Here is a 26322-nt window from a genome sequence, read left to right as displayed (position 1 = left end):
GGGTAATTTTGTGAATATTTTATTAAGAAATTGCTTTCTTTTTGCTTATTTAAGCTTTCAGCATAGGGAATCTAATAACTTTCGCAACAGCAAATAATTAAAGTAGCCTTGATTTACAACAGCAACACAATATTTATACTAGCAAAATTTTTGTTAAAGTGCCTTATAATATGCATTTCTCCTCCACAACAACTGATAATATACATGTCAGATGAAGTAATCCTATTGACCCACCTTTGCGTTGTGTACTTCAAGTAAATAACGAAGATGTGTCAACGTTGCTTTCACAAGCTTTCAAATAAGTTACCTGGGAACCAAGTTGTACAACTGTTATTTACTGAAGGTCAGGGCACATTTATATCGTATTGGTTGAAGGGCATGCCAGTTGTTTACGGACGTGCTTTAAAAATGCTTGTCACAGACACAGTTCCACAAGGTAGAACTGCACATGAGTCTCAATGATAGTCTTCGATAGAACCTCTCCATGCAAAAAGCCGAGGGCAGGTCTGACTTAAAAAAAAATAATTATATTATATAAAAATAATTATTAAAAATATAATTGGTTAGCGTTACCTCACCGACTCACTTTGAAAGGCGAAAATCGAGTCGGGGAGTCAGTAAATTTGTAAAGAATTAACCAAACAATCCACGAACAGTCTTCGACACACAACAAAATCCACCATTTACCTTTTTAGTGGTCCTCCGAATTATGGTAGTTACGTCCGAATGTTATTTCGATAGGGGACTGCGCTGCACTACTCAGTGCTATATTTTCCTGCTCCGCATTTATACAGCAATACAAGCGAAAACTATGGGAACGACATTGATTGTCAAAAATGGAACTTGAAACAGAGGCTAAAAATGCAGCCAGCGTACGTTTAAAACGAATAACAAAATGTGGCTGGAAAATATAGTATTTTTTTAATTTTTTGGGAAAAATTTTTATCCAACTGTCCGACCGACTCACTTTTGCAATTAGAAATGACACTAACCAAACATATTTTGGTACAGGAGAGAAATGTTCGAGGAGTATGTCTTCCCGGACGTCTTTTTTATACGATATAACAAATGTACGGAATTTAGCAATTTTTTCATTACTTTCAATTTTCGGTGTGTAGGTATAGTAATATATCATGAATTTTCTAGACCTTCAAAAACGCTTTTCATCAAGTGTATTTAGTCTCATAATGGCTGGGGACTGAAGATAGATAGATAGATGTGCATATTTTACATGGCTAGCCTCACAAATATTGAGGGATATACCCTGTTTATTACTTTCAGGAGGGGCCATCATGGCTTAGATGGAGAGTCCTAGAGTATTTAATGCTCCTTTTAAGCTAGGCAGACCCAATTGGTAGGGCCTGCGCTCTACTAGACAACTCCTGGCAACATCCAACGGCCCACACAGTGTGCCATCTCCCCAATTTCCCTCACATGGCTTGGGTTAACCCAGGGCTATGGTAACAATCATGTGACCACGTTGAATCACCGTCAAGAGGAATCGAACCCCAGTCTCCTGCACAGAAAACGAGAGCTATACGGCATAAAGTACAAGCAAGCAGAGATTCATAATAAACTTAGTTTGCAAAAAAGAGAACACGAAATATTTATTGAAATATTTTCACAGTTTTTAATACAGTTGTGTTCCGCAACCGAAGATGTCACTACGATGTTTCGCACGAACGAAAAAAAAGGAACAGAAAGAGTATAGAGGTTACTTCTTAGATAAAACTATTTGCAAGTTTCCTTACAACAAGGAAAAAAGAAGGAAAATAATTCTAGCTAGCTAGCTAAACACATCTGGACTGTGGATATTTACAGATGGAACAGCGAGACGTTTATGCTTGTTTATCGGCCAGTAGAGCAAAGGAGACGAAATTACCACAAATCCTTGCTGATGTTGCTATTATGATATGATGCTTGTTTATCATTAATAAGAGTCATAAGCCAAAGCCGCAAAGCATGGCCGAACTGTGCCAAAGAATGATGTTACTGTGTGAAGTTATTTGTTTTGTGTTTAATGTTAAATGTGGCTAGATTTTATACCCTGTATTTAGCTAACAAGTGGTTTCAAGATTGACAACAAACAGTCAGGTAAAGCTGCTAGCTTACTATCTAACTCTAAATGCCTGTCCATTTTTCCAATTTTTTTTATATTTTTTTACACTTGAACACATTATTATTATTAGTGAGAGAGATGTGCATATTTTACATGGCTAGCCTGACAAATACCGTGGGATGTTATATCCCACGATATTTGTCTATTATTTCCAGGAGGGGTCATGGCTTAGATGGGGAGTCCTAGAGTGTTTAATGCTCATTTTGGGCTACAGCTGTTTCGGAGCGGACAAAAATGCTACGAAAAAATAATTCGATTTACCCTCTCAGTTAAAATAGGATATCTCAAGAACAAAATAAGATTTTTATATTCTGTAAAAAGAATAATAATCTTAGATAAATTGTCCATATTATTAAAAGAAATTTTTTTTGGACACCTGTCCGAAATTGGTAAATTTAGGCCAAAATGTCTAAAAATGACTTAAAAATTATCATTTAGATAAATGTCTTCCACAAAATTTCTGGAATAAAGTTAAAAAAACATGTTTTTTATGGTCCACAGGTTAGGTTAAATATCTGGAATGAAAATTACTTAATTTTATTACTGTCCGAAATTGTCCAAAGGGTTATATTTGGGCCAAATGTGAGAACTATGTGAAAAACGGCCTTAAGAGCCTTAATATATGCTTAAAGTTTATTTATTAACTGAATAAAAAACATTGCTTTGGATTCTAAGACCATTAAGGATGATGTAGATGAAATATTAGTCTGTCCGAAATTGTCCAAAGGGTTATTTTTGGGCCAAATGTGTGAAATATGTGAAAAACAGCCTATGGAGCCTTAATGTATGCTTAAAGTTTGTTTATTAACTAAATAAAAAACATTACTTTGGATTCTGAGGCCATTAAAGATGATGTAGATGAAATATTAAACTGTCCGAAATTGTCCAAAGGGTCACTTTTGGTCCTAAGGTTTTTCGGGTCAAATATGTGACATCTACAGTGCCGATCGCGAGTAAAGCTACACATTTTCGAGAGTAAGAGTACAAAAATAAAACAGTGAGAGTGCGAGTAATTCACTCCCGAGTACAACGCGAGTACAACTAAAATGATATTACTCGCATTTTTGTTAATCATACTCTCAATGATTAATTATATTTTTACTCGCAAGTGTACTCACATAAGTACAGTTTTTAAAGTCAAAGTAATACGCGCGTGAACACATTTAATTTTTTTGCGAGAGATATTAAATTGTAAACGTTAAAAAAATCAAGTTAAAAAAATTAAACTTTTTTTGCGAGAGATAATAAATTGTAAACTTTAAAAAAATTAGGTTAAAAAAATTAAACTTTTTTTGCGAGAGATATTAAATTGTAAACTTTAAAAAAAATTAAGTTAAAAAAATTAAACTTTTCTTGCGAGAGATATTATATTGTAAACTTTAAAAAAATTAAGTTAAAAAAATTAAACTTTAATTTTAAATAGTGAAAAAGACTGTGTTGTTTAGAAAGTAAAACAAATTTATTGTGGCATAAAAAAACTGAGAGTAAGAGATTACATGTTTTTTTTTAATTTTTTTTTTGCCTATTAATAAAAAGTCTGTGCCCAGAACTACGTTTCAATATCATCAAAAACATTGAGGATAAAAAGAGAAAAAACAAACAACAACAAAAGTATAGTAAAAAATGTATTAGTTGTTAAAATGAAAGTATATATACAAATAACTTTTACCGTTCAGTTTGAATGTTCAGTTTTATTACATAAAGTAGTTTTTTAAAAACCAGATGCCTTTCCGTTTCTTTCAATGACTTTCGGAATTACCTTGCGTAAGTGTGAAATATACTTTCGGCATTTTTCTGGCGTCACAGCCGACCATATTTCCGAAATTGCATTTACCAATTCTTCTTTCGTGTGCGGTTTATAATCATTTCGAATTTTTTCCTTCATTTCATGCCAAAAGTTTTCTATAGGGTTCATGTCTGGTGATTCAGGCGGGGTTTTCCACCAGTTTATTTGATTTTCCTGCATCACTTGCGACGCTTTCAAACTGGTGTGTTTGGGGTCGTTATCTTGCATAAACCTATGCCCATCTGGAAATACATCGGAAATAAACGGTTTCAACGTATTTTTTAAAATTTCTTCAGAGTAGAACTCTTTGTCCATTATGCCGTGAAAAATTAAAATTGGAGATGCGCCACGTTTTGATATGCATCCCCAAACGTTAAGTTTAAAAGGATGTTTTGGTTTTCCTTTTAATTTTGCTGGCTCCCACCAGCGATGAAAAGATACCTTTCCGTTCCAGTCCATTTGAATGCAACTCTCGTCTGTCCATAAAACATTGCCGAAATCATCTTCCATTTCTTGTACTTTTTTAGCGAAGATAAGCCTTTTTTGACGATTTACTTCCCTTACAAGTTGACAGTACTTTGTCCCAGTGGAGTACCAACCGAGACCACGTCTTAATCTTTTGATTTTACTTGTAGAAAAGCTAACATTAAATTGCTGAAGCAAAAGTTGTCTAAGCTTGTTAGCAGTGAGTTCGTCGTTTTTCTCCATGCAGGTGTCGATAAAATCGAGAACGGGGTTTGTAACATTTATTGGTGACTTCGGTTTCCTTGGAAGATTTGCGATATAATGATGCTTGGCCCACTTTTGAAAAAGACGATATATCGCTGACCTTCCAACATTATATCCTTCACTTTTAAGTCTTTTCTTAATTTCGGTGACACCAAGGTTTTCATTTTTTAAATTGATAATTCTTTGACGAACATGATCAGGTAATTGTTTCCCCATTTCGAGTGCTCCTTCTTTTTGGTTTGTTGATAAGAAATAAAAAACCGAAAAACAAATTCCCTATTAATCACTTCTGTTTTTTCACTCCCGAGTACAGTTAGAGTAAGAAATAAAAGAGCCGAAAATTTCATTCATCATTTAATAACCTTTGTTTTTGTACTCCCGAGTATAGTTAGAGTAAGGGATAAAAAAGCCGAAAATCGAATTTCTTATTTAATGACTCTGTTTTTTCGCTCCGGAGTACAATGAGAGTAGGAAATAAAAAAAAGCCGAACATTTTATTTATCATTTAATAACCTTTGTTTTTGTACTCTCGAGTATAGTAAGAGTATAAAACAAAGCAGGTAATTAAATTTCTTATTTAATGACTCTGTTTTTGCACTCCCGAGTACAATGAGAGTAGGAAATAAAAAAAAGCCGAACATTTCATTCATCATTTAATAACCTTTGTTTTTGTACTCCCGAGTATAGTAAGAGTATAAAACAAAGCAGGTAATTAAATTTCTATTATAATGACTTGTTTTTGCACTCCCGAGTACAATGAGAGTAGGAAATAAAAAAAAGCCGAACATTTCATTCATCATTTAATAACCTTTGTTTTTGTACTCCCGAGTATAGTTAGAGTGAGAAATAAAAAAGCCGAAAATCAAATTCCTTATTTAATGACTCTGTTTTTGCACTCCCGAGTACAATGAGAGTAAGAAATGAAAAAAGCCGAAAACTAGCTATAAAAGAGTTTGCTTCTTTAGGAATTCATTTTAAGTGTCTTCATTTATCTGAGTTCACTATGGCATCATCATTTTTCAGTCAAACAAGAGTTAAAACATACAAATATGCATGCGTCTTCTTCGATGAAGATAAATGTATTGGTTCTGTCAAAACTAAAGATATTGTAAATAGGGAAGAAAAGTTACTGAGCGTTGACGACAATGTATTTGTGCGATGGGGTAGCGGAAAGAATGTACAAAATCACAAAGCTACAATTTTATTTCTAAACAGTAAGTATAGTTTTGTAAACGACCTAAAGAAAAACAGAGGCTAAGTTAAATTTTTACTGTTAGTAATAATGATTTTTTTCTTTCTTTTTAGATGAATGGTCAAATTGCACACAGTTTGAAAGAGATTGGTTGAACAACGAGAAAACATTTATCATCGAAGAGGTCGGAGAAAAAAAAAAAGAAGAAAAAATAAAAAACATTAAAAACAATAAAAAACGGACAACAGGCGAAACATTAGTAAAACCTCAGAAGAAGTTCGTCAAAAAGGATGTTAGTTTATAAAAAATTTGTCGTAAGAATCAGCACAGAAATTTTATTCTTTATCTAATTTATGTATTATAAACTTCTTTTTAGAGTGCAGCTGTAGAAATAAATTACAAAGTCCCACAACTAAATTACCAAGTTGATTTTAGTGATGTTTTACGAGAACCGCGGAAGGCACAAAATGGTAAAGTAGAAAACACCGCCGAAGAACCGCCAAAGGATAAAGTGGAAAACACCGCCGAAGAAACGCCGAAGACGCAAAACGATGAAGTTGAAAACACATTCTCCTTTCTAAAGTTATTGGTTTCACCTGGAAAACCACTGCCATCATTTTCGCCACCTACTTCGACACTATCCACTTCTATTCTTCCCGACCTACCTTTTTCTCCGCCTTCACCAGCCAGACCTCTGCAATCAACACCTGCCGTTAGAACAACACTTTTTCCGAATTATCCCGAGCAAACAAAGCAGTGCACGTGCGATTGTGCTGCTATGCGACAAATCATTGAAAGACTAGAAAAGCGACTAGCTGCGTTGGAAGGGAATGCAATTGCCTTATCCGCAAACTTTATCGACGACAGTGACGAAGCATTACCTTCAGTCCAGGGGTTGTCTCCACTAAAGGCGATGCAGAGGACGAATATTGATGATGACGATTTTCAAATAAATGAAAGATTAAATAGAAAAAAATACAAGGTGGACACAGCTCCTACTATAGAAATTCCGACCGAATTCTGGCCGATAGCCAATGAAGTGAGACAAGGGGCGACATCTTTCAAAAACTTTAGCTATCTGTTGCTGGCTAAATTATTTGACCACAAGGAGCTTGTAGGAAGAAATTGTCGAGGAGTTAAAAAACCTGCGATTGATGGCTACAAACAAGATATTGTTAAAGCTTTTTGTTGGAAGTTTTATCCAACCAACATGGCTGCACCGGGTGCATGGAGGGACTGTCAACGTGCAATTGATGAATTTATACGACGTAGCAACAGAACAAAGAAAAATTATAAATCATGCATGTTGCAGTCATAAAACTCTTTCAGTTAATAACTTTTTTGTAAATATTTTTTTAGATGTAAATATTTTTTATTTTTAGATTTTTTTAAAAAAATATATCATTAAACATTAAACTGTTTTTTTTTATAAAAAAAATCCCTCACGTTATTTTGTTGCTTCGATCTTTAAACATCCCAACAAAAACAAAAAGATAACAAGCTTAGTGACGTCCTGTTTCTACGGCGATATTTTAAAATTATACAGATTGTTGTCTGAGTTATAAAGCAATGTTTGTTGAAAAATATTCAGAAAGCAAAGTCTGCATGTGGCAATTGATCACCATAACTATAATTAGATATCATTCTGACTCTGTGTTTGCGAAAGAACATGCTGGAAGTGATTTCACATAACGAAAGTAGCGAAAGCATTTAAAGAAGAGACACAAAAGTTGAACTTAAAAATTTATTTTTTAATTATAAACTAAATTAAAAAAAAATTAAATGGTGAATTAAAATTAAAGTCTTATGTTTTTCTTTAATATAACTCGCGAGTAACATGATATATTTTTTTAAAGATTTACTCGCGGGTAGTTTAATTATTGCGTACTCGCGTTATTAAAAAGATTACTCTCGTTTATTTTACTCGCACTCGCATTGTACTCTCACTCTGAACTATTTTACTCGCATTTATTTGCACTCGTACTCTCAAAGATGTGTAGCTTTACTCGCGATCGGCACTGTATATATTAAATAAAACATCATTCAGAGTCGACGGTTTCAACTTTTAGTTTATCATGCTAGAAGAAAATACCTCAAGTTGTGCATAAATATTTTATTTATTATATATATACAAAGCAATCATTTTGTGTTTCTTTATAAACTGTATAAAATAGCACCCAATCTTGTGTTAAAGCCAAGATTAGCTAGCTAGGTAGCTAAAAACATCTTTGAATTCAACAATTTCATCTTGAGAAAGCCCACCAAAGTCTTAACTAAATAAAAAAAAAGAAGTATTAAGTTACTTAGCTACAAAATGCAAAACTGTAGGACCAAAAAATAGCTACTCTTTACAGAAAAATATAAAACAGGAGAAGCAAGATTAAAAAAGATAACAATTATCCACGCTTAAAGTTTTACAAGCTGTAAAACAATTTCTTAAACTTAAGGGTGCTCTAATAGCACAAAAATAATAATAAAATCCCTGCAAAATAAAGTAGTTTCCTGTTTTGTCCCTTACCTCGTGCTCTGCCAAACTTTAGCTAGCTAAAAAATTGCAAAGACACCGTTGTCTCGTTTATTCCAACATTTTCGAGAAATTCCGGTTTCGAACCAGGATTCCCGGGTCGAGCAATCAAGTCCAAGGTAAACACCACGCCGCCGTAATTTTTTTGAGAAAAACCATACCTAACAAAACATTAAATGGCATCGCTATGACTCTCTTAGAAGTTTAGATACTTATTTAATTAGGCAGAAAAGGGATCACACCAACCAAATTCCCGTGCACCACTTTGGGAACTTTTTCTTCTCTTTTTTAGCGCCTGAAGAAGACTTTAACTTAAAATTTAAGTAGTTTATAGTTTGTGAGACGAACGGTGCACGGTACTGGGCGATAGAACCTTGTTTCCAGGCCCCCCACACCAACTGTCAAGTCCGTAGCTAGTAGCGCGGCGTTGCCACGAGGTTCGAAAGATGGTATACTTTCGCCAAAAATAATGTTTTTTTTAATTTTGTGTGTTTTATTCGACGAAATAACTCGAAATCCATAACACACATGTATAACATATTTATATATTAAAAAAGTAGAAAAGTAGGTCATTTTAATACTTTTTATTTCAGTAAAATTAAAACAATACAAAAAAAGTTTCAAAAACTTAAAAAATGATAAAAATACAAAATTTCAAAAAAAATTGTGGAAGCCATTTTAATTTTGTCCGCGGTTTGACCGTAGCGAAACAGCCGTGGCTAACGCCAGAGACCCAATAACCTTTACGATAATTCGGGAAAACTAACACTCCATCGCAGCTTATTTTACGATCAGAGGAGGTAAACATCACACTTTTATAAGAGTTTATTAAGGAGAAAACACGTTTTTTGTGATAACTTTTCTTGTCACGTTTTGTTTTTAATGGAAAGTACACATAAGTTGTATTTTATTATTATCAACGTTTCCTGAAAATTTGAAAGAAATTAATTCGACAGAAGTTAAAAAACTGGAGAAAACACGCTTTTGCATCTAACAAACTCTCATAAAAGCACGATTTTTACCTCCTTTTTTCGGTATTGTAAAGCGATGGAGAGCCGTAGGAACGCATGTACAATTGAATTATCGTAAAGGTGTATTAGGGTCAGCGCTACCAGACAGCTCCCTGCTGCAACATCCAACGGCCCACACATTGCGCCATCTCCCCAATTTGCCTCACATGATTTGGGTTAACCTGGAGCTATGATATCATTTACTCGCCCATATTGAATCGCCACCAAGAAGGGGAATTGAACTTAAGTCTTTCACACAAAGTTAATGAGTTAAGTTTAAAAAACATGTAAAAACATGACAAAAAATACCAACAAAATCTTAACAATGTTAAAACATTTTTCACCCCAGACACATACCTTATTCCATGAAATTAACGAGTGAAGAAATTAACGCAAATTAAATTAACAGTCATGAAATGGGGTTCAATGAAATTATTTTGAAAAAGGCATTTAATCAACGCAGTTGAGCAAGGTTGTTTTCAAAAATGCATTTAATTAACGCAAATTTTAGAATGTGTGATATCACATGAAGCAAAGATTACTGCAACAGTTGAATCCACGGTAGTGGGTGTTCTCCTCTTTTACAAGGCGGTTTGGAAATCGAAATAAAAGTTTTCGTTGTTTGGAAAGACAATGTTAATTGTCCGGGTTCCTCAGTAAAAACACATCATAATAGTAGAGAACATTGTATTATGAAATAAATTTATACAACATCCTTCGCATTGGAACGCAATTGTATATTTGGGGCATGGATTGGGATGCCAGGCAATAAGATTAAACAATAACAGGCAGGACAGATACATGTGCAGATACAAAAACAGCACTAACCCCAGCATATGCACTTAAATAGTATGAGACACTCACAATGACATGTACATCTTGGCTGCACTCCATTGTGAGTGTCTCCCACGGCATTTCATCATAATGCACTTCAATGGTAGGACAAGCTTGAATGTCCCCCACGGCATTAATTTCATCATATGCACTTCAATGGTACGACAAGCTTGAATGTCTCCCACGGCATATCTCATTATTCTCCTGTCACAATGCACTTCAATGGTACGACAAGCTTGAATGTCTACCACGGCATTTCATCATCATTTCATCATAATGCACTTCAATGGAACGACAAGCTTGAATGTCTCCCACGGCATTACATATGCACTTCAATGGTACGACAAGCTTGAATGTCTACCACGGCATATCTCATTATTCTCTTCGTCATAATGCACTTTAATGGTATGACACACTCACAATGACATGCACATCTTGGCTGCACTGCAATTGTGAATGTCTCCCACGGCATTACTTCCTCACATCTCATTATTCTCTTCTATTCTTCAATATAAATAATAATAATATTATAAATTAATAATAGCATACAGTAATAATATCAAGTAATGATATAATCAACAGGCCACACACGTGTATCTGTCCAAACTTCTGGCTGACTTAGGAAGCCCGACATCCCTATCAGTTAAAACGCGCAATGTGTAATTAGCCAGGACTCTTGCTCCCAATGCTGGACTAAAACCTTGACAACACTGCTAGCCAAATAGTTGTTCAAGGAAACCGTGCAGCTAGAGCAAGTGTCTCCATCTTTGTTGATGCGTGAGCGATAAGCCAGTTTAAACCAGTCATATACTGAACTCGGCTGTGTCTTTAACATTGGTTGTGGTGACGAACGCTATGTGGTGATGAGGCAATGATACTCCGCATTGGTTGACCAGAGTGACATCACATAAAACAAAACAAAATGTTGTTAGTTTGGCAAACCCTACACAACATTATGAATAGTATAGGGAGGGCGGGTGGGAATCTTTAGCTCTAACTGGTTGTTTGCAGAGCCAAACTTGAAATGGGTAATATACAGGTATTTATAGGCCTGTCCTAATAAGCGAGGCATCTTAAATCTGGTAGGCGAGGCAAGTCTCCCATCCTGTATTGACCAATATTGTTTCAAGTAAAGTTTCCTTATATGTGATCCTAAGAACATTAGTAAGTACAAGGCAACCGAGACATTACTGCAGTCACCACAATTAACATGAGCTAAATGTTCATTTAGCTCCATTTAATTGTCCGGGTTCCTCAGTAAAAACACATCATAATAGTAGAGAACATTGTATTATGAAATAAATTTATACAACATCCTTCGCATTGGAACGCAATTGTATATTTGGGGCATGGATTGGGATGCCAGGCAATAAGATTAAACAATAACAGGCAGGACAGATACATGTGCAGATACAAAAACAGCACTAACCCCAGCATATGCACTTAAATAGTATGAGACACTCACAATGACATGTACATCTTGGCTGCACTCCATTGTGAGTGTCTCCCACAGCATTTCATCATAATGCACTTCAATGGTAGGACAAGCTTGAATGTCCCCCACGGCATTAATTTCATCATATGCACTTCAATGGTACGACAAGCTTGAATGTCTCCCACGGCATATCTCATTATTCTCCTGTCACAATGCACTTCAATGGTACGACAAGCTTGAATGTCTACCACGGCATTTCATCATCATTTCATCATAATGCACTTCAATGGAACGACAAGCTTGAATGTCTCCCACGGCATTACATATGCACTTCAATGGTACGACAAGCTTGAATGTCTACCACGGCATATCTCATTATTCTCTTCGTCATAATGCACTTTAATGGTATGACACACTCACAATGACATGCACATCTTGGCTGCACTGCAATTGTGAATGTCTCCCACGGCATTACTTCCTCACATCTCATTATTCTCTTCTATTCTTCAATATAAATAATAATAATATTATAAATTAATAATAGCATACAGTAATAATATCAAGTAATGATATAATCAACAGGCCACACACGTGTATCTGTCCAAACTTCTGGCTGACTTAGGAAGCCCGACATCCCCAAATTGTCCCCAAATTGGCACAGGCATAACACAGGAAAATCTAAGTATCTTGGTGAGAAAAACTATGTTTCCATATAATCAACAACAATATACGCATAAAGAGCAATACAACTACACAATGTTAATTGTTATAATTTTTATACAAAACGTATATCCCACAACTTGGGCACGTCCCTTAGGTTAGCCATGTTGGAACACTAATTCTTAAGAACTCTGTCTGGGAGATGTATATATCGACGGTAACAATCACTGGACCATCTTCCTAAAATCTTAATTGCGGAAGACGCCCCACCAATTCTAAAACACGTAAAATAGTCTACCCATGTCTGAAATTTTCTCTGAAGCCGGAAACCAAGCTTTGGTACTGTATACCACACAAGTACACTTTGATTGTAGAGTATTTAACACGAGCGGACATAAAGGTGACATACAATTGGAGTCTTAATTGAACTAGCCGGAACATCGGAAACCGAAATTGATTGCAAAACATTCTATAAGATTTTAGTCCAGCACGGTAAGTAAGTCTGGTATTTGGTGAAAGCGCAGCATCAAGAAAATTATTTATGGTTACTCTAAGAGGTCCAGGATCAACGGCGAAAGAGGGGTGGGGTGCGGCTCGGCGTATGTACACTGCTTCTTAAACTGGTTGACCTGTAAACGGGAGAGTAAATTAGCGTAAGTATTTGATTTCCCATAAATATGATGCATTAGAACATTTATGTTATGGTTAGCAATGAAGAAGAACAGCAACCGCAAAAGCCTCATGATATCCTTACACTTACAAGAGCCCGTTTTCCATATGTGCACAATGGCTTCATTGTCTGTGTAGATAGTAATTTTGGTATCAACCCATTGTGCACCCCAAGTAGTCACGGCAATTACAACTGCAAGTAACTCAAGGAATGTAATACTGTAACTATTAGAGTTATCGAAAGGTATAGAAAACCATTTTCCATTGTAAAAACCTCCCAGGCCACGCTGTGAAGCATCAGTAAACATATTAAGGCTTTCAGATGTGAAATGTTGATTTTGAATTATTGCCCTGCCATTCCAAGTGGGTAAAAATTCTAACCACCACTGAATGTCTTTCTGAGATTCAGATGTTATGGAGATGTGATGGTGAAGACTACTGACAGTAATGGAGAGGTCGATCAACCGACGCAAGAAAATCCGACCACATTTAACCACCTTACATGCAAATGATAACCCGCCAATAAGAGAAAGGAGTTCCTTTTTCGTACATTTTTTCTTGCCTTTCCACACTTTTAAAAGGGACAACAGAGCTTGAAACTTATCCTGTGGCAACCGGGCCTCAAATTGGATGGTATCGATTTCTATGCCCAAATATGTAATCACCTGCGATGGTCCCACAATTTTGTCTGGGGCCAATGGCACCCCTAAGTCCTGAAAAACCTTTTTTATCAACTTGATAAGTTCTCTGCATTTTACATCAGACTGATTGCCTGTGATAAAGTCATCAAGGTAGTGAAGGAGATGTTGAATAAATGCTATGTACTGGAGAATCCAGTGTAGCAAGTCTGAAAAATGATTGAAAGTAAATGGTGAGGACCTACCCCCAAAGGGAAGTACAACGTCGAAAAAATATCGTCCTTTCCATCTATACCCTAGTAGGTGCCAATCGTCCTGGTGGACTGGGCATAATCGAAATGCATGTTTAATATCCAGTTTGGCTAAAAAGCAATTTCGTCCAAGAAGACATACCATGTCAATAGCATCATCGAAGGAAGAGTAGCTAACTGAGTAGTCTTCCTTAGAAATTCCATCATTAACAGAAAAACCACGTGGGGAGGAGAGATCTAAAACTACCCGAATAGTACCATCATTTTTAGGTGCTGCTCCCAACGGGGAGCAATGAAAATTAGCAATGGGGGGGGTAATCAAAGGGCCCTACTGTATGACCACGATTCAATTCTTTTAAAATAGCCTCATCCACTTTATGTGAGTTTTCATAGGAGGATTTGTTATTGGTTGTTGCTGACACAAGCGTACCTTGGTGAAAACCTAATTTAAAACCATGAGTAAACCCTGAAAGAACAAAATTAACCAAAATCCGATTGGGGTGAGAAACCAGCAATTGGCTTAATAACGTAACATTTACAGGAGTATGCACTGAAAACTTAACAGGGAAAAAATTACTTGGCACTTGGTTGAGAGGGCCGGAATGAACAACGAGTTTCTGGGTGGCTTTTGAAACATGCTTTGCATTTGTGTGTGAAGGGGCAGTTGTTCCCGCAGAGTAAGCCTTTGTTAAACCTCCAGCAGGGGGGGCGAAAGCCAGGTGACAACCTGACCCTTTGGTAGGAACCTTCTGAGACATTCTGGTGGGAGGCATTCCGAAACGACTCAGATCCACCACTGTCTATACCATGGGAGACCTTCCTAGGGCAATCATAAGAAAAATGTCCCCTCTGACCACAAGGAAAGCAGGAATAAGTGGTGCGTGTGGAAGCAGAGTAAGAAGGCTGTTTAGGTAATGCAGGAGCCCCCCGCAAGTGCTGTGTAACAAGCAGGTCATCTAGTTGGTCCCATCGACGAGAAGGATCGTTTGCCAGTTGCAACCGATGAAGTCGGTCAAAAGCACATACAGCTGGGAACATGTATTGGTTGGCGAATTGAGCAATGAGTGCCTGGTAGGTAACCAATTCAGAAGCAAGGTGTGGGAAAAAATAGAGAAGACAACGTAAGTAGTTACCTCACGCCAAGCACCAGGAGGAAAAATCCTTAACCCTAGCCTTACCTACGGTGTTCCTACTTAAAGAAATTTGTGGAATGCCCTCTGCCGTCCTTATGTTTAAGTCATACTCACCTTCAACTTCTGGTAGGGAAACCGAGTTTAAGGCAGGGGGCAGGAATAAGTCTAGATTGACGTACTCCGATAGCTTAATTTTATCAAGAACAGCCTTAGGAACAGCAGGGAGGGATGGCAAAGGAAATTGCGCAGACAAAACACCAGAAGAAAAAGGAGCCTCATTGCGCTCAGTGACTATCAGTGGGGCATCCTCAGCCAGCGCCGCCATATCCATGTCAACATGGGTAAAAACAGGGTCCAATGAACCGGCGGGCCGAAGGCGAGAGCGAGAAGACAACAAAGATGGCGCGGGTTGGCGCTGCCCAGACGACGTGCCCTGTTGAATAAAATTTACGTGGTTTGCCTCTACTTGGCTGTTAATTTCTGTTCTCACAAAGTCGAATAAGTCCTTTTTTAAACTTTCAAAATTGTCCTTTTTGAACGATAGGCGCTTTTTGGATGCTTTGGTCACTTTACTTGCTACGTTTTTGTGTAACTGACGTACTTCATTGCCAGAGGCATTGCTGCTTACGTCGGCGTCGTCGGATGACACGTTTGTTTCCCCATGACTTTCTGGGACACCACCGTCCTCAACTGGCGGGGTGGAGGACTCAAAATGGGCCATTAAAAGTTGTATAATTTCTGAGATGGCTTTCCCTTTTGTATGTATGTTAAGCGAGTTTGCTAGGAGAAGTAGTGCTTCCTTCCCCATGGATGCCCACTGGTCAGCTGTGCGCATGTGAGGCTCTATGTCAAATAACGGTACATCAACAAATTCCTTACCGGACGACTGCTGGGACATCATGGATGAAGATCCCTGTGCACTAGGTCTGCTGCAGCTTGATAATTTTGAGCCTTTTCTGATGACTTGTTTATTTTTAGGTGCCATTATTTTTACAAAGCCAAACCCGAAATGGACAATGTAATCCTTAGCTCTGGTTAAATCTTTAGCTCTAAATCTTTAGCTCTAACTGGTTGTTTGCAGAGCCAAACTTGAAATGGGTAATATACAGGTATTTATAGGCCTGTCCTAATAAGCGAGGCATCTTAAAGCTGGTAGGCGAGGCAAGTCTCCCATCCTGTATTGACCAATATTGTTTCAAGTAAAGTTTCCTTATATGTGATCCTAAGAACATTAGTAAGTACAAGGCAACCGAGACATTACTGCAGTCACCACAATTAACATGAGCTAAATGTTCATTTAGCTCCATTTAAAAATTTAAAGAAAAAGTGCTTTCAGTTCCACTTGAAGTATTTTAATTAAAGAGTCATGAAATTAGTCTTTAAATTAACACTGCATTTAAATGGTCATTAAATTACTGCAAATTTTGAAAAACCGCATCAATTTCATGACTTGTTAATTTCATGGAACAAGGTATCCAAACACAGACAATCATAGCAAAAATAGTAAAAATATATTGATCAGGCTTGACTTAAAAATATTTGTGTTTGTCGTTGCCATAAAATTTTTGGGTCACCATTACAAATTTTTTTTCTGCAGATGCAGGAAAGCCAGCCTTAAAACGAAACCCAATAAAAAGAAAGTGTTGTAAAACGTAACCACAAGTGCAATGTTGAAACAACATGGAACGTGATGATGTGCCGGCAGATTTGCTATATCTTTTTGGCATTAAATATATTTCTAGACATTTTTGATTTCTCTTTCCCCTTTTGAAAAGATATTTTAAACTTTTTTCAGCATGTTTTTCTTTGATATTACGTTACGAGAACATTCGCCCGAAAGCTGTATTAAGGTACAGGACACCTAACCTCTCCCATGTTCTGGTTATATTTAAATAGCACTCTTCTGGCATTATTCTCTGTGACAATGAAGGTCGGACTGACTTGTGGCATGGTTCCAAGTTGTATTAAAATATAGAAAAAATATATCGTAGATAGGCATGCTTTGAAATCATCATCATTCTCGGCTTAACGTCCGTTTTCCATGCTACCATGGGTTGGACAGGTTATATTAATGACCCTCTTCCAATCTGATCTAGACTGTGTTAGATCTAAACTCAACTTCCTCTGTATTAAGTCTGTCCTTATAACCTCCTGCCAAGTCTTTCTTGGTCTGCCTCTGGGCTGTGCCCCAGGAACTATCAAGTCTCTACATTTTCTTACCCTATTATCCCCCTCCATTCTTTCCAAGTGCCCCAGCCGATTCAATCTTCTTATCTGGATAACATCTTTAATTCTACGGATACTTAGCCTGCTTCTTAGCTCATCTGAACTCTTTCTGTGTATCAGACTGGCGTTACACATCCACCTAACCATTCTCATATCATTCCTTTCTAAAGGGGCAAGATCTTCCTGCTTTACTGTCTCACTACTAAAATAAAAATAAAATAAAATCCTGATCAACTAACTGACTGGGTCAGTGCTGAAACCCTCACCCAGGTGACGACAAACATATATATTTTTAAGTCCAGCTTCAGTGTCAGTGTTTTGAAACCTTTGTCAACAATGAAAAAAAGCCGAAACAACTAGAAATATCTAACTAAAGGTAAATTTGGTAAAAATTAAAATCCTGAAAGAAAATAACAAAAAAGATATCCTTTTCATATATTTCAAGTTACAAAATTTAACAGAATCAATTGTTATGATTTTACCAACCTTAGATTTTAAGTTGCAAATAATTCTAAAGAATAAAAATGGTCAAATATACAGTACTGTGAAAAGGTTCGTTAACATCATGGTTTGTGTTTATTTCATGTTACGCACGAACCACGATAGCCCACAATGCGTATTTTTTTAACAATCGTAGACCTCACGATCATGTTTCGATGACTACACGAACGAAAATTAAATATTACATCGTGGCTTCCACGATAGATAACTTCTATTGTAAAACAACAAAGACCGTTAGTTTATCAATTAAACCAAAAACCGTCTGCAAAAAAATAAATGAACACATGTTGCTTTAATTCATTGTCATAAAGCTCGCTACATAATAGATTTTAATTGTTCGTGAATCAAAATGCAATGTAAAAAAACATTTCTATGGCCCTTTTTCGTTTTTAAACTTTTAAAATGCGATTTAAAAAAACATTTCTATCGCCGCTTTTCGCTTATAAACTTTTAAAATGCGATCTAAAAGAGCATTTCTGTCACTGCTTTTCGTTTTTAAACTTTAAAAGTGTGATCTAAAAAAACATTTCTATCGCCGCTTTTCGCTTATAAACTTTTACAATGCAATCTAAAAGAGCATTTATTTTGCCGCTTTTTGTTTTTAAACTTTTAAAATGAAATCTAAAAAACCTTTCTATCAACGCTTTTCGTTTATAGACTTTTAAAATGCGATCTAAGAAAACATTTCTATCGCCGCTTGTCGTTTTTAAACTTTTAAAATGGAAACCGACGGCAAAAAAATAAATGAACGCTTGTTGCTTTAATTCGTTGTCATAAAGCTCGCTACATAATAGATTTTAATCGTTCGTGAATTAAAATGCAATGTAAAAAAACATTTCTATCGCCGCTTGTCGTTTATAAACTTTTAAAATGCAATCTTAAAAAACATTTCTATCACCGTTTTCGTTTTTAAACTTTTAAAATGCAATCTAAAATAGCATTTCTATCGGCGCAGACAAATTTAACTTTTCTAGACAAATGACATTTCGTAAAAATATGATCGCGTCCATGAAGAAAAAGTATACACCAAGCAAAAACTATGAATTTCCTTTTTTTAACTTGATAAAACCTGAAACAAACAAATTAACTTTAATAAAAGATTTTTTTGAAAAGAAAAAAATTAAATTATACTGGCTATAAAAACCGTGGAGCTCGCGAAAATAATTATGGGACACACAATCCTTTGTGGAGATAATAATATTAGCGTGGTGGCCACAATAGAATGTTTGAATGTTTGTTATACATAAAGACCACGATTTTATTGTGGTTCGTGTGCACCACGCTCGTTACACGGACACGATGTTAACAAACCTTTTCACAGTACTGTAAGAATAAAATAAGAACAATTTCAGGCTGAACAAATGAAAAAAATAAGAACACTTCAGGCTGAGGCCAAATTTTCTGGTTCTTATAAAAAAAATTAGAAATGTAATTTTTGGTTAATTCTGGGGACAACAATAGTGTTCATGCCTTATTCGCGAAATTTAATTAGCTCATGTGAACTTCGTTTGCCCCATTGTTGTATTTAATTGCTATAGTCATCAAGAGATCAACGAAAGAAAATAAAATTTAACAAAGATTTAAGCTTCGTTAGATTGCATTTTGAAAGTTTGAACAAAAAACGGCTATAGAAAAGCTTCGTTAGATAGTGTTTTAAAAGTTTAGGAATGAAAAACGGCAATAAAAATGCTTCGTTTAGATCGCATTTTAAAAGTTTAAGAACAAAGAACGGCGATAAAAATGCTTTGTTAGATCGCATTTTAAAAGTTTAAGAACGAAAAGTGACGATAGAAATGCTTTATTAGATCATTTTTTAAAAGTTTAAGAACATAAAACGGCGATAGAAAAGCTTCGTTAGATCGTGTTTTAAAAGTTTAAGAACGAAAAACGGCGATAGAAATGCTTTGTTAGATCGCATTATAAAATTTAAGAACGAAATATGGCAATAGAAATCCTTTTTAGATTGAATTTTGAAAGTTTAAGAACAAAAAATGCTGATAGAAAGGTGTTTTGGATCGCATTTTAAAAGTTTAGGAACATAAAACGGCGATAGAAAAGCTTTGTTAGATTGTGTTTTAAAAGTTTAAGAACATAAAGCAGTGATGGAAAAGCTTTGTTAGATCGTGTTTTAAAAATTTAAGAACGAAAAACACCGATAGAAAAGCTTCGTTAGATCGTGTTTTAAAAGTTTAAGGACGAAAAACAGCAATAAAAATGCTTCGTTAGATTGTGTTTTAAAAATGTAAGAATGAAATGCTTTTAACATAACTTTTAACATAACTTTGTTATGTTAGTTCATTTTTCTAAAATAATATTTCAATGATCTTTAACACTTTTAAACAATAACATGCATGTTACATGTTACAACAAAAGGATTCATCAAATTTTATTGTTCTGACTCGTGCACGACGATAACAATAAAAAGCAATTAAGTTCGTGTATAAACAAAAGATATGTAAACGTTCTTTATGTAGACATGAGATCGTTACATGAGGTCGTAAAAGGTCCATACCTTGGTATAAAGTGAACTCACGCAATAATCCTCAAGCACTCCTTTTTCTGATTTAATCAGAGTGTTTTTACACACACATAATAATATACTGTTTAAATGTTTAGAATAGATCTCAACTTATAACAACAGAAATAATTTGTATATTTATTAAATTATTGTTTTATTGTTCATGATATGATGCGTGCTTACAGCCAACTGTAATGTGATGATGAGAATATACAAATAATCAAAATATGTGAAAAAAAATTTTATAAATCTAAATATCAACTTTAAATCATTTATTGGTCAGTTCCTGGTTGATTCCTTCTTGGTTTTTGGTGGGTTCCTTCATGGTTCTTGGTGGGTTCTGCTCGGATCCTGGTGGGTTCTGCTTGGTTCCTTGTAGGTTCTGCTCGGTTTTGGTAGGTTCGTGTTATAGTAAGCGCAGTCGATAAGCCACAAATGCTAGCATATCAACACCCTTGTAGCTAGCTATATATATATGGTTTGTTGTTCCTCTAGTACTTAGTTATACCTAGCTAAGCATATTTAAATCATTTGCTTATTTCACAGAAAAAAAATGAAAAAAGGAAAGAAGAAACATAACACGTTTAAGTTCAAAAACTTCACTGAAAGGATATCTGATGTTAAAATAGACGTGTACCAACATCTTGGTGTGCAAACTCATGAGGTACCTGAGAATGACAAAGACACATTTTTTCGAGAAACATTGGAAAAGTGGTCTGAACTGAATTGTTCCCTAGATTTTACAGCATTTTACCGTGAAGTGAAAGGTTTTGTACAAAGTTTTAATCAGTTGGTGTTTCATAAAGAAGCTGTTATTGAATTGTTAAAAAAATACCTCATTAATCCTGAGTCACTTGCAGTTGAGCCGAGTTTGGACTTGTTGGCACAATTATCAAGGGATTTATTGCAAGACTTTTATCCATACTTTGAGGAGTTTTTTTACTTACTGTTAAACTTCCTAAAGGGACAAGACACTGCTTTAATTGAAAACACCTTTACTTGTTTGGCACATATATTTAAATTTACATGGCGTTACATGATTACTGATCTTCCAAATGTATTCAGGTATGTCATATTCTGTTTGTGTTATAATAGTAACAATGATTATGTAAAATGTGTGCAGTGTTGTACTATGTTCTATTGTGTAAACTACTTTCTACTCCGAAAACACTCTACATTTTTGTGTTTTTTTTTAGAATTTTTAAATGCCTATTTTCAAGTGATCAAAAACAACACATTCAAATATTTGCTGCAGAATCATTTGCCTTTCTACTACGAAAATCCCGAAACAAATCACAGGTGTTTGATTTTCTTTTTCAACAACTGTCAGATGATGAAAGTCTGGCTGAAGGAATAGGGTTTCTTATATTTCACACAACAAAAGGTATTAAGCAGCAATTCAGTTCAAGTGCAAAAGAAATTTTCACACTGTCCTTGCTGTCATTCACTAAAGAATCCATTAAAAAAAAGCAGGTATGTTTCATTACTTCCTATTTTTTTAAATTTTTGATTCACGTTCATAAATTAAATTTCATAATATATATACATTTAAGAAGTTACAATTTTAGTTTCATATTTTGAATGCGTTGGGATGTTATACTGTTATACTGGCAATTTAATGCATCAAAAAAACACAATCTTTATCTTTTCAATATTAAATGTCATGTCCCAAAAATAAAAAATTGACCTTTTTAAACTAATGTACTGAAGGAGGGTAATTCTTACACCAGAGTTATTTCGCCTTATACTTAATATTTTTAAATATAAATACAAACCCAAGTATTCAACTGATAAACCACAACAATGCTCCAAGTAAACGATAGCAATTATATAGCGCCAAAATAATTTTTTTTGAAATTCTGAGTGATAGGATTGTTGACACATCTTGTTTTCACATCTTGCTTTTATCATCAAAGCATCAAATTTAGCATCAAATTTTTTCTTCAACCTTTTTATAAAAAAAATTAAATATAAGTGAAGGGTGAAGGGTCTCCTTAAGAGACAAGAGAGGAGTTGAACGTCCTCCACCATACCTTAGTTTAAAGGGGCGATTGTGGAAGTCCCATGAAATGCCACATAGTGATGGTGTCACTTTAAAAAACACCCAGTCCGGTCTGTGAACGGTTGGCGCTAGGAAGGGCATCCAGCTGTAAAACAATGCCAAAACTCTTTATTAATGGCCGTAAGAATAGTTAATCAGACAAACTGCGTAAACAGGGCTGGAACTCTAAGGAGTGAAGGTGTCGCGCACGGTAGGACAGATGTCAGATGTGAGCATCGTCAGACCGTTACCCAGCTATCACATCACAAGGTAGATAACACTAGGTTGAGGATGGCTAGTGTAAATGTTGGTACTCTGAGAGGTAGAGCAGGTGAAGTAGTTGAAATGTTAGAACGTAGATCTGTTGATATGTGTTGTCTTCAGGAAGTTAGGTGGAGAGGAGCTTCAGTGAGATTTGTGGAAGGTAGAAGGGCAAGGTATAAGCTTTTTTGGATTGGTAATAGTGATGGATATGGAGGAGTTGGCATATTCGTTGCAGAGAAGTGGGTAGAAAAAGTAATAGATGTTATGCGTGTTAATAGTCGTATTATAGTGATAAAGTTTTTGATAGGTAATAGGATTGTCACTTTTCTGTCAGTTTATGCTCCACAGTGTGGACTCAGTGAGGAAGATAAAGATAAGTTTTATGATGAGTTAATAGCAGTCACATCAAAGTTTGGAGACACTGAACTTGTCATGGTGGGCGGCGACTTTAATGGTCATGTTGGGAAGTCATCTGAAGGTTATAGAGGTGTGCATGGAGGCTATGGATTTGGGAGCAGAAATAAGGAAGGGGAGAGATTGCTTGAGTTTGGAATGGCAACGGACATGGTGGTTTGCAACACATCATTCAGTAAGAGACAGAGTAGGCTGATAACATATGAGTCAGGTGGTTGTAAGACACAGATAGATTACTTTTTGGTTAGAAAGTCAGACAAGAAAGTGGTGAAGGACGTGAAAGTTATATCGGGGGAAGAGTGTGTTTCCCAGCATAGGTTGCTGGTTTGTGATATTATCTTGAAGAGTGTCAGAGAAGCCAAGAGAAAGTACAGGCCCCGTCGAAAAGTCTGGAAGCTGAAGGAAGAGATTGTAGCAAGACAATTTAGTGCAAAAGTTCAGCAGTTAGTCTACAATAGTCAATGTGATAGTGACAATGTTGAAAGTACTTGGACTACTTTGAAGAATTGTCTTCTAGAAGCTTCTGATGATACCTGTGGGTGGACGAAAGGACCAGCTAGACATTGACAGACCTGGTGGTGGAATAATGAGGTTGACCAGTGTATAAAGGAAAAGAGGAAACTTTGGAAAGAGTGGAAGTCAGGTGGTAGTAAAAATATTTACTTAGAAGCTAAGCGTCGGGCTCGTACAGCAGTGTATAAGGCAAAATCAGAAGCAGAGAGAAACAGATTTGCAGATGTGTTAAGAAGGGAAGACCAGCGCAATGAGGTATTCAAGATAGCAAAGCAAATGAAGAAGACTAATCAAGATATTGTAGGTGAGAAGTGTATACGTAATGATGAAGGTGTTTTGGCTAGCACAGAGGAGGAGAAAAGGGTAGCTTGGAAGAATCATTATCAGAGCTTGCTTAACACTGAGTTTGATTGGGACGAGGATAATTTGTCTGATGATGATGTCGTAGAAGGGCCAGCCATGCAGATCAAGACAGAATGGGTAGTGGAGGCTATTAGGAAAATGAAGATTGGCAAGGCTGCAGGAGTATCAGGTATTGTTGCAGAGATGGTAAAAGCATCTGGATATATTGGAGTTGAGCTTATTACAAGTCTTGCTAACCAGATTATAAAGGATGGTGCTATTCCGAGTGAGTGGCAGTCGAGTGTAATAGTGAATTGTTTCAAGGGCAAGGGTGATGCATTAGAAAGGGGTAACTATAGAGGTTTGAAGTTGGTTGATCAAGTAATGAAAGTTATTGAAAGAGTGATTGATAAGTTACTTAGAGAAAGAATTGATATAGATAAGATGCAATTTGGTTTTGTTCCAGGGCGTGGCACTACAGATGCAATATTTTTACTCAGACAGCTTCAGGAAAAGTATTTAGGAAAGAGAAAGAATCTCTATTTTGCCTTTGTAGATTTAGAGAAAGCTTTTGATAGAGTGCCACGTAAAGTTATTTGGTGGGCTATGAGAAAATTAGGTGTGGATGAGTGGCTAGTTACGATGGTTCAGTCTATGTACAGCAATGCTAGAAGTCGTGTCAGGATTAACGATTCACTTAGTGATGAATTTAGTGTAAATGTTGGTGTACATCAGGGTTCTGTACTTAGTCCTTTGTTGTTTATTCTAGTCTTAGAAGCGCTGTCGATGGAGTTCAGAACAGGTTGTCCATGGGAGTTATTGTATGCAGATGATTTGGTTCTCATAGTAGAGTCCATGGAAGAATTAGTTGAAAAGTTTGAGAAGTGGAAGAAAGGACTAGAAGAGAAAGGGCTGAAGGTAAACACAGCAAAGTCTAAAGTCATGATAAGTAGCATTGCAGCCAAGTGTGACCTTGTAGTTGGAAAGTGGCCTTGTGGAGTTTGCAGGAAAGGGGTTGGTAGTAACTCAATTTTTTGTCAGACTTGCAAGCATTGGGTACATAAGAAGTGCAGTAGTATTCGTGGAAGGTTAAGAGCTGGCATACAGTTTGTATGCAAGCGTTGCAAAGGTGAGATTATAGAGAATGAAGTATTTCCAGCTTTAATGATGTACAACAGTGGCTCGTTAGAGATAGTTAAGAACTTCTGTTACTTAGGTGATATGTTGGGCAGTGAAGGGGGTGTTGGAAGAAGTGTTACTTGCAGGATAGGTTCTGCTTGGAAAAAGTTTAGAGAGTTACTTCCTTTATTGACTAGCAGAGTTCTGTCAATTGAGGTAAAAGGTAGGTTGTATGAGGCCTGTGTAAGAAGTGTTATGTTGTACGGTAGTGAGACATGGGCAGTGAAGCAGGAAGATCTTGACCGTTTAGAAAGGAATGATATGAGAATGGTTAGGTGGATGTGTAATGCCAGTCTGAGAGACAGAAAGAGTTCAGATGAGCTAAGAAGCAGGCTAAGTCTCTGTAGAATTAAAGATGTTATCCAGATAAGAAGATTGAATTGGCTGGGGCACTTGGAAAGAATGGAGGAGGATAATTGGGTAAGAAAGTGTAGAGACTTGATAGTTCCTGGGGCAAAGCCCAGAGGCAGACCGAGAAAGACTTGGCAGGAGGTTATAAGGACAGACTTAATGGAGAGGAAGTTGAGTTTAGATCTAACACAGTCTAGATCAGATTGGAAGAGGGTCATTAATATACCCCATCCAACCCATGCTAGCATGGAAAACGGACGTTAAGCCGAGAATGATGATGATGATGATAAGTGATTACTTGTTTCAAAAGTTAACCGTTTTCAGGCTGTCAGGCTTTTTTAAGGGGTCTAAAAACTTAAGGGGTTTGGGGCTAAGAATATGAGGAATCGACCCACCACTTCCAATCAATGTCTGGAGACATAACAGGTGCACATGCATAATTGTATAGACAAATTATAATAATGCTTGTGCAATTCTAAATAAGTATGATTTAATTCCTATATTTTCAGCCCTATGGCAATTGCAGATGTTTTAAAAAATGTTTAAATCACGTCGGCAAAAGTTGCCGACATTATCAAAATATAACAACATCTGAATGATTTGTTTTTTAGCATGTAAAATACATGTGTCACAATGTGAATAATTATAAAATCCAATATTTCTTGTACAAAATTTGATTTTAATTTTTCAATGTAATTTATAAGAAAAATAAACTGCCTAAATTGTGGTTACTTTTAGTAAGATTAACTTTTGCTAAAATAGTTATAGTACAAGTGAAAAACAGGATTATTATTGTTGAAACACCCTTTTTGTTATAATTGTTATATGTAATGGTGAAAATAGGGTAGCTACAGTACCGCTATCAGGAAGCGTAACATTGCCAAATAAAGCTTTTAAGCGATAAAACTAATTATATTTTAACAAACGGCCATAGTGATGCTTTTTTAGATCGTGTTTTAAAAGTTTAAGAATAAAGAACGGCTATAGAAATGT

At 36.0% G+C, this 26322-nt stretch overlaps 2 protein-coding genes across 2 annotated transcripts in view; both read left to right on the top strand.

The window, feature by feature from the left end:
* Nucleotides 1–5106: 5106 nt before the first annotated feature.
* LOC130635728 (uncharacterized) lies at nucleotides 5107–7242 on the top strand. The gene is made up of 3 exons (XM_057445179.1): nucleotides 5107–5848; nucleotides 5940–6118; nucleotides 6203–7242. Exons 1-3 carry the CDS (start codon nucleotides 5542–5544, stop codon nucleotides 7142–7144), a joined length of 1428 nt encoding a protein of 475 aa, XP_057301162.1. The 5' UTR covers nucleotides 5107–5541; the 3' UTR covers nucleotides 7145–7242.
* Nucleotides 7243–20507: 13265 nt separating this feature from the next.
* LOC130635726 (small subunit processome component 20 homolog) overlaps nucleotides 20508–26322 on the top strand; it is a 29167-nt gene continuing 23352 nt past the window's right edge. Inside the window, exons 1-3 of the mRNA XM_057445177.1 lie at nucleotides 20508–20600; nucleotides 20772–21290; nucleotides 21422–21698. Of these exons, the coding sequence (XP_057301160.1) occupies nucleotides 20779–21290; nucleotides 21422–21698 (789 nt within the window). The 5' untranslated portion in view covers nucleotides 20508–20600; nucleotides 20772–20778. The remainder of the gene's footprint in view (nucleotides 20601–20771; nucleotides 21291–21421; nucleotides 21699–26322) is intronic.

Source organism: Hydractinia symbiolongicarpus, chromosome 3, assembly GCF_029227915.1.
Source record: "Hydractinia symbiolongicarpus strain clone_291-10 chromosome 3, HSymV2.1, whole genome shotgun sequence".
Taxonomy (NCBI): Eukaryota; Metazoa; Cnidaria; class Hydrozoa; order Anthoathecata; family Hydractiniidae; genus Hydractinia; species Hydractinia symbiolongicarpus.
The sequence above is the reverse complement of the archived record's forward strand: the minus strand, read 5'-3'. Positions and strand labels throughout refer to the sequence as shown.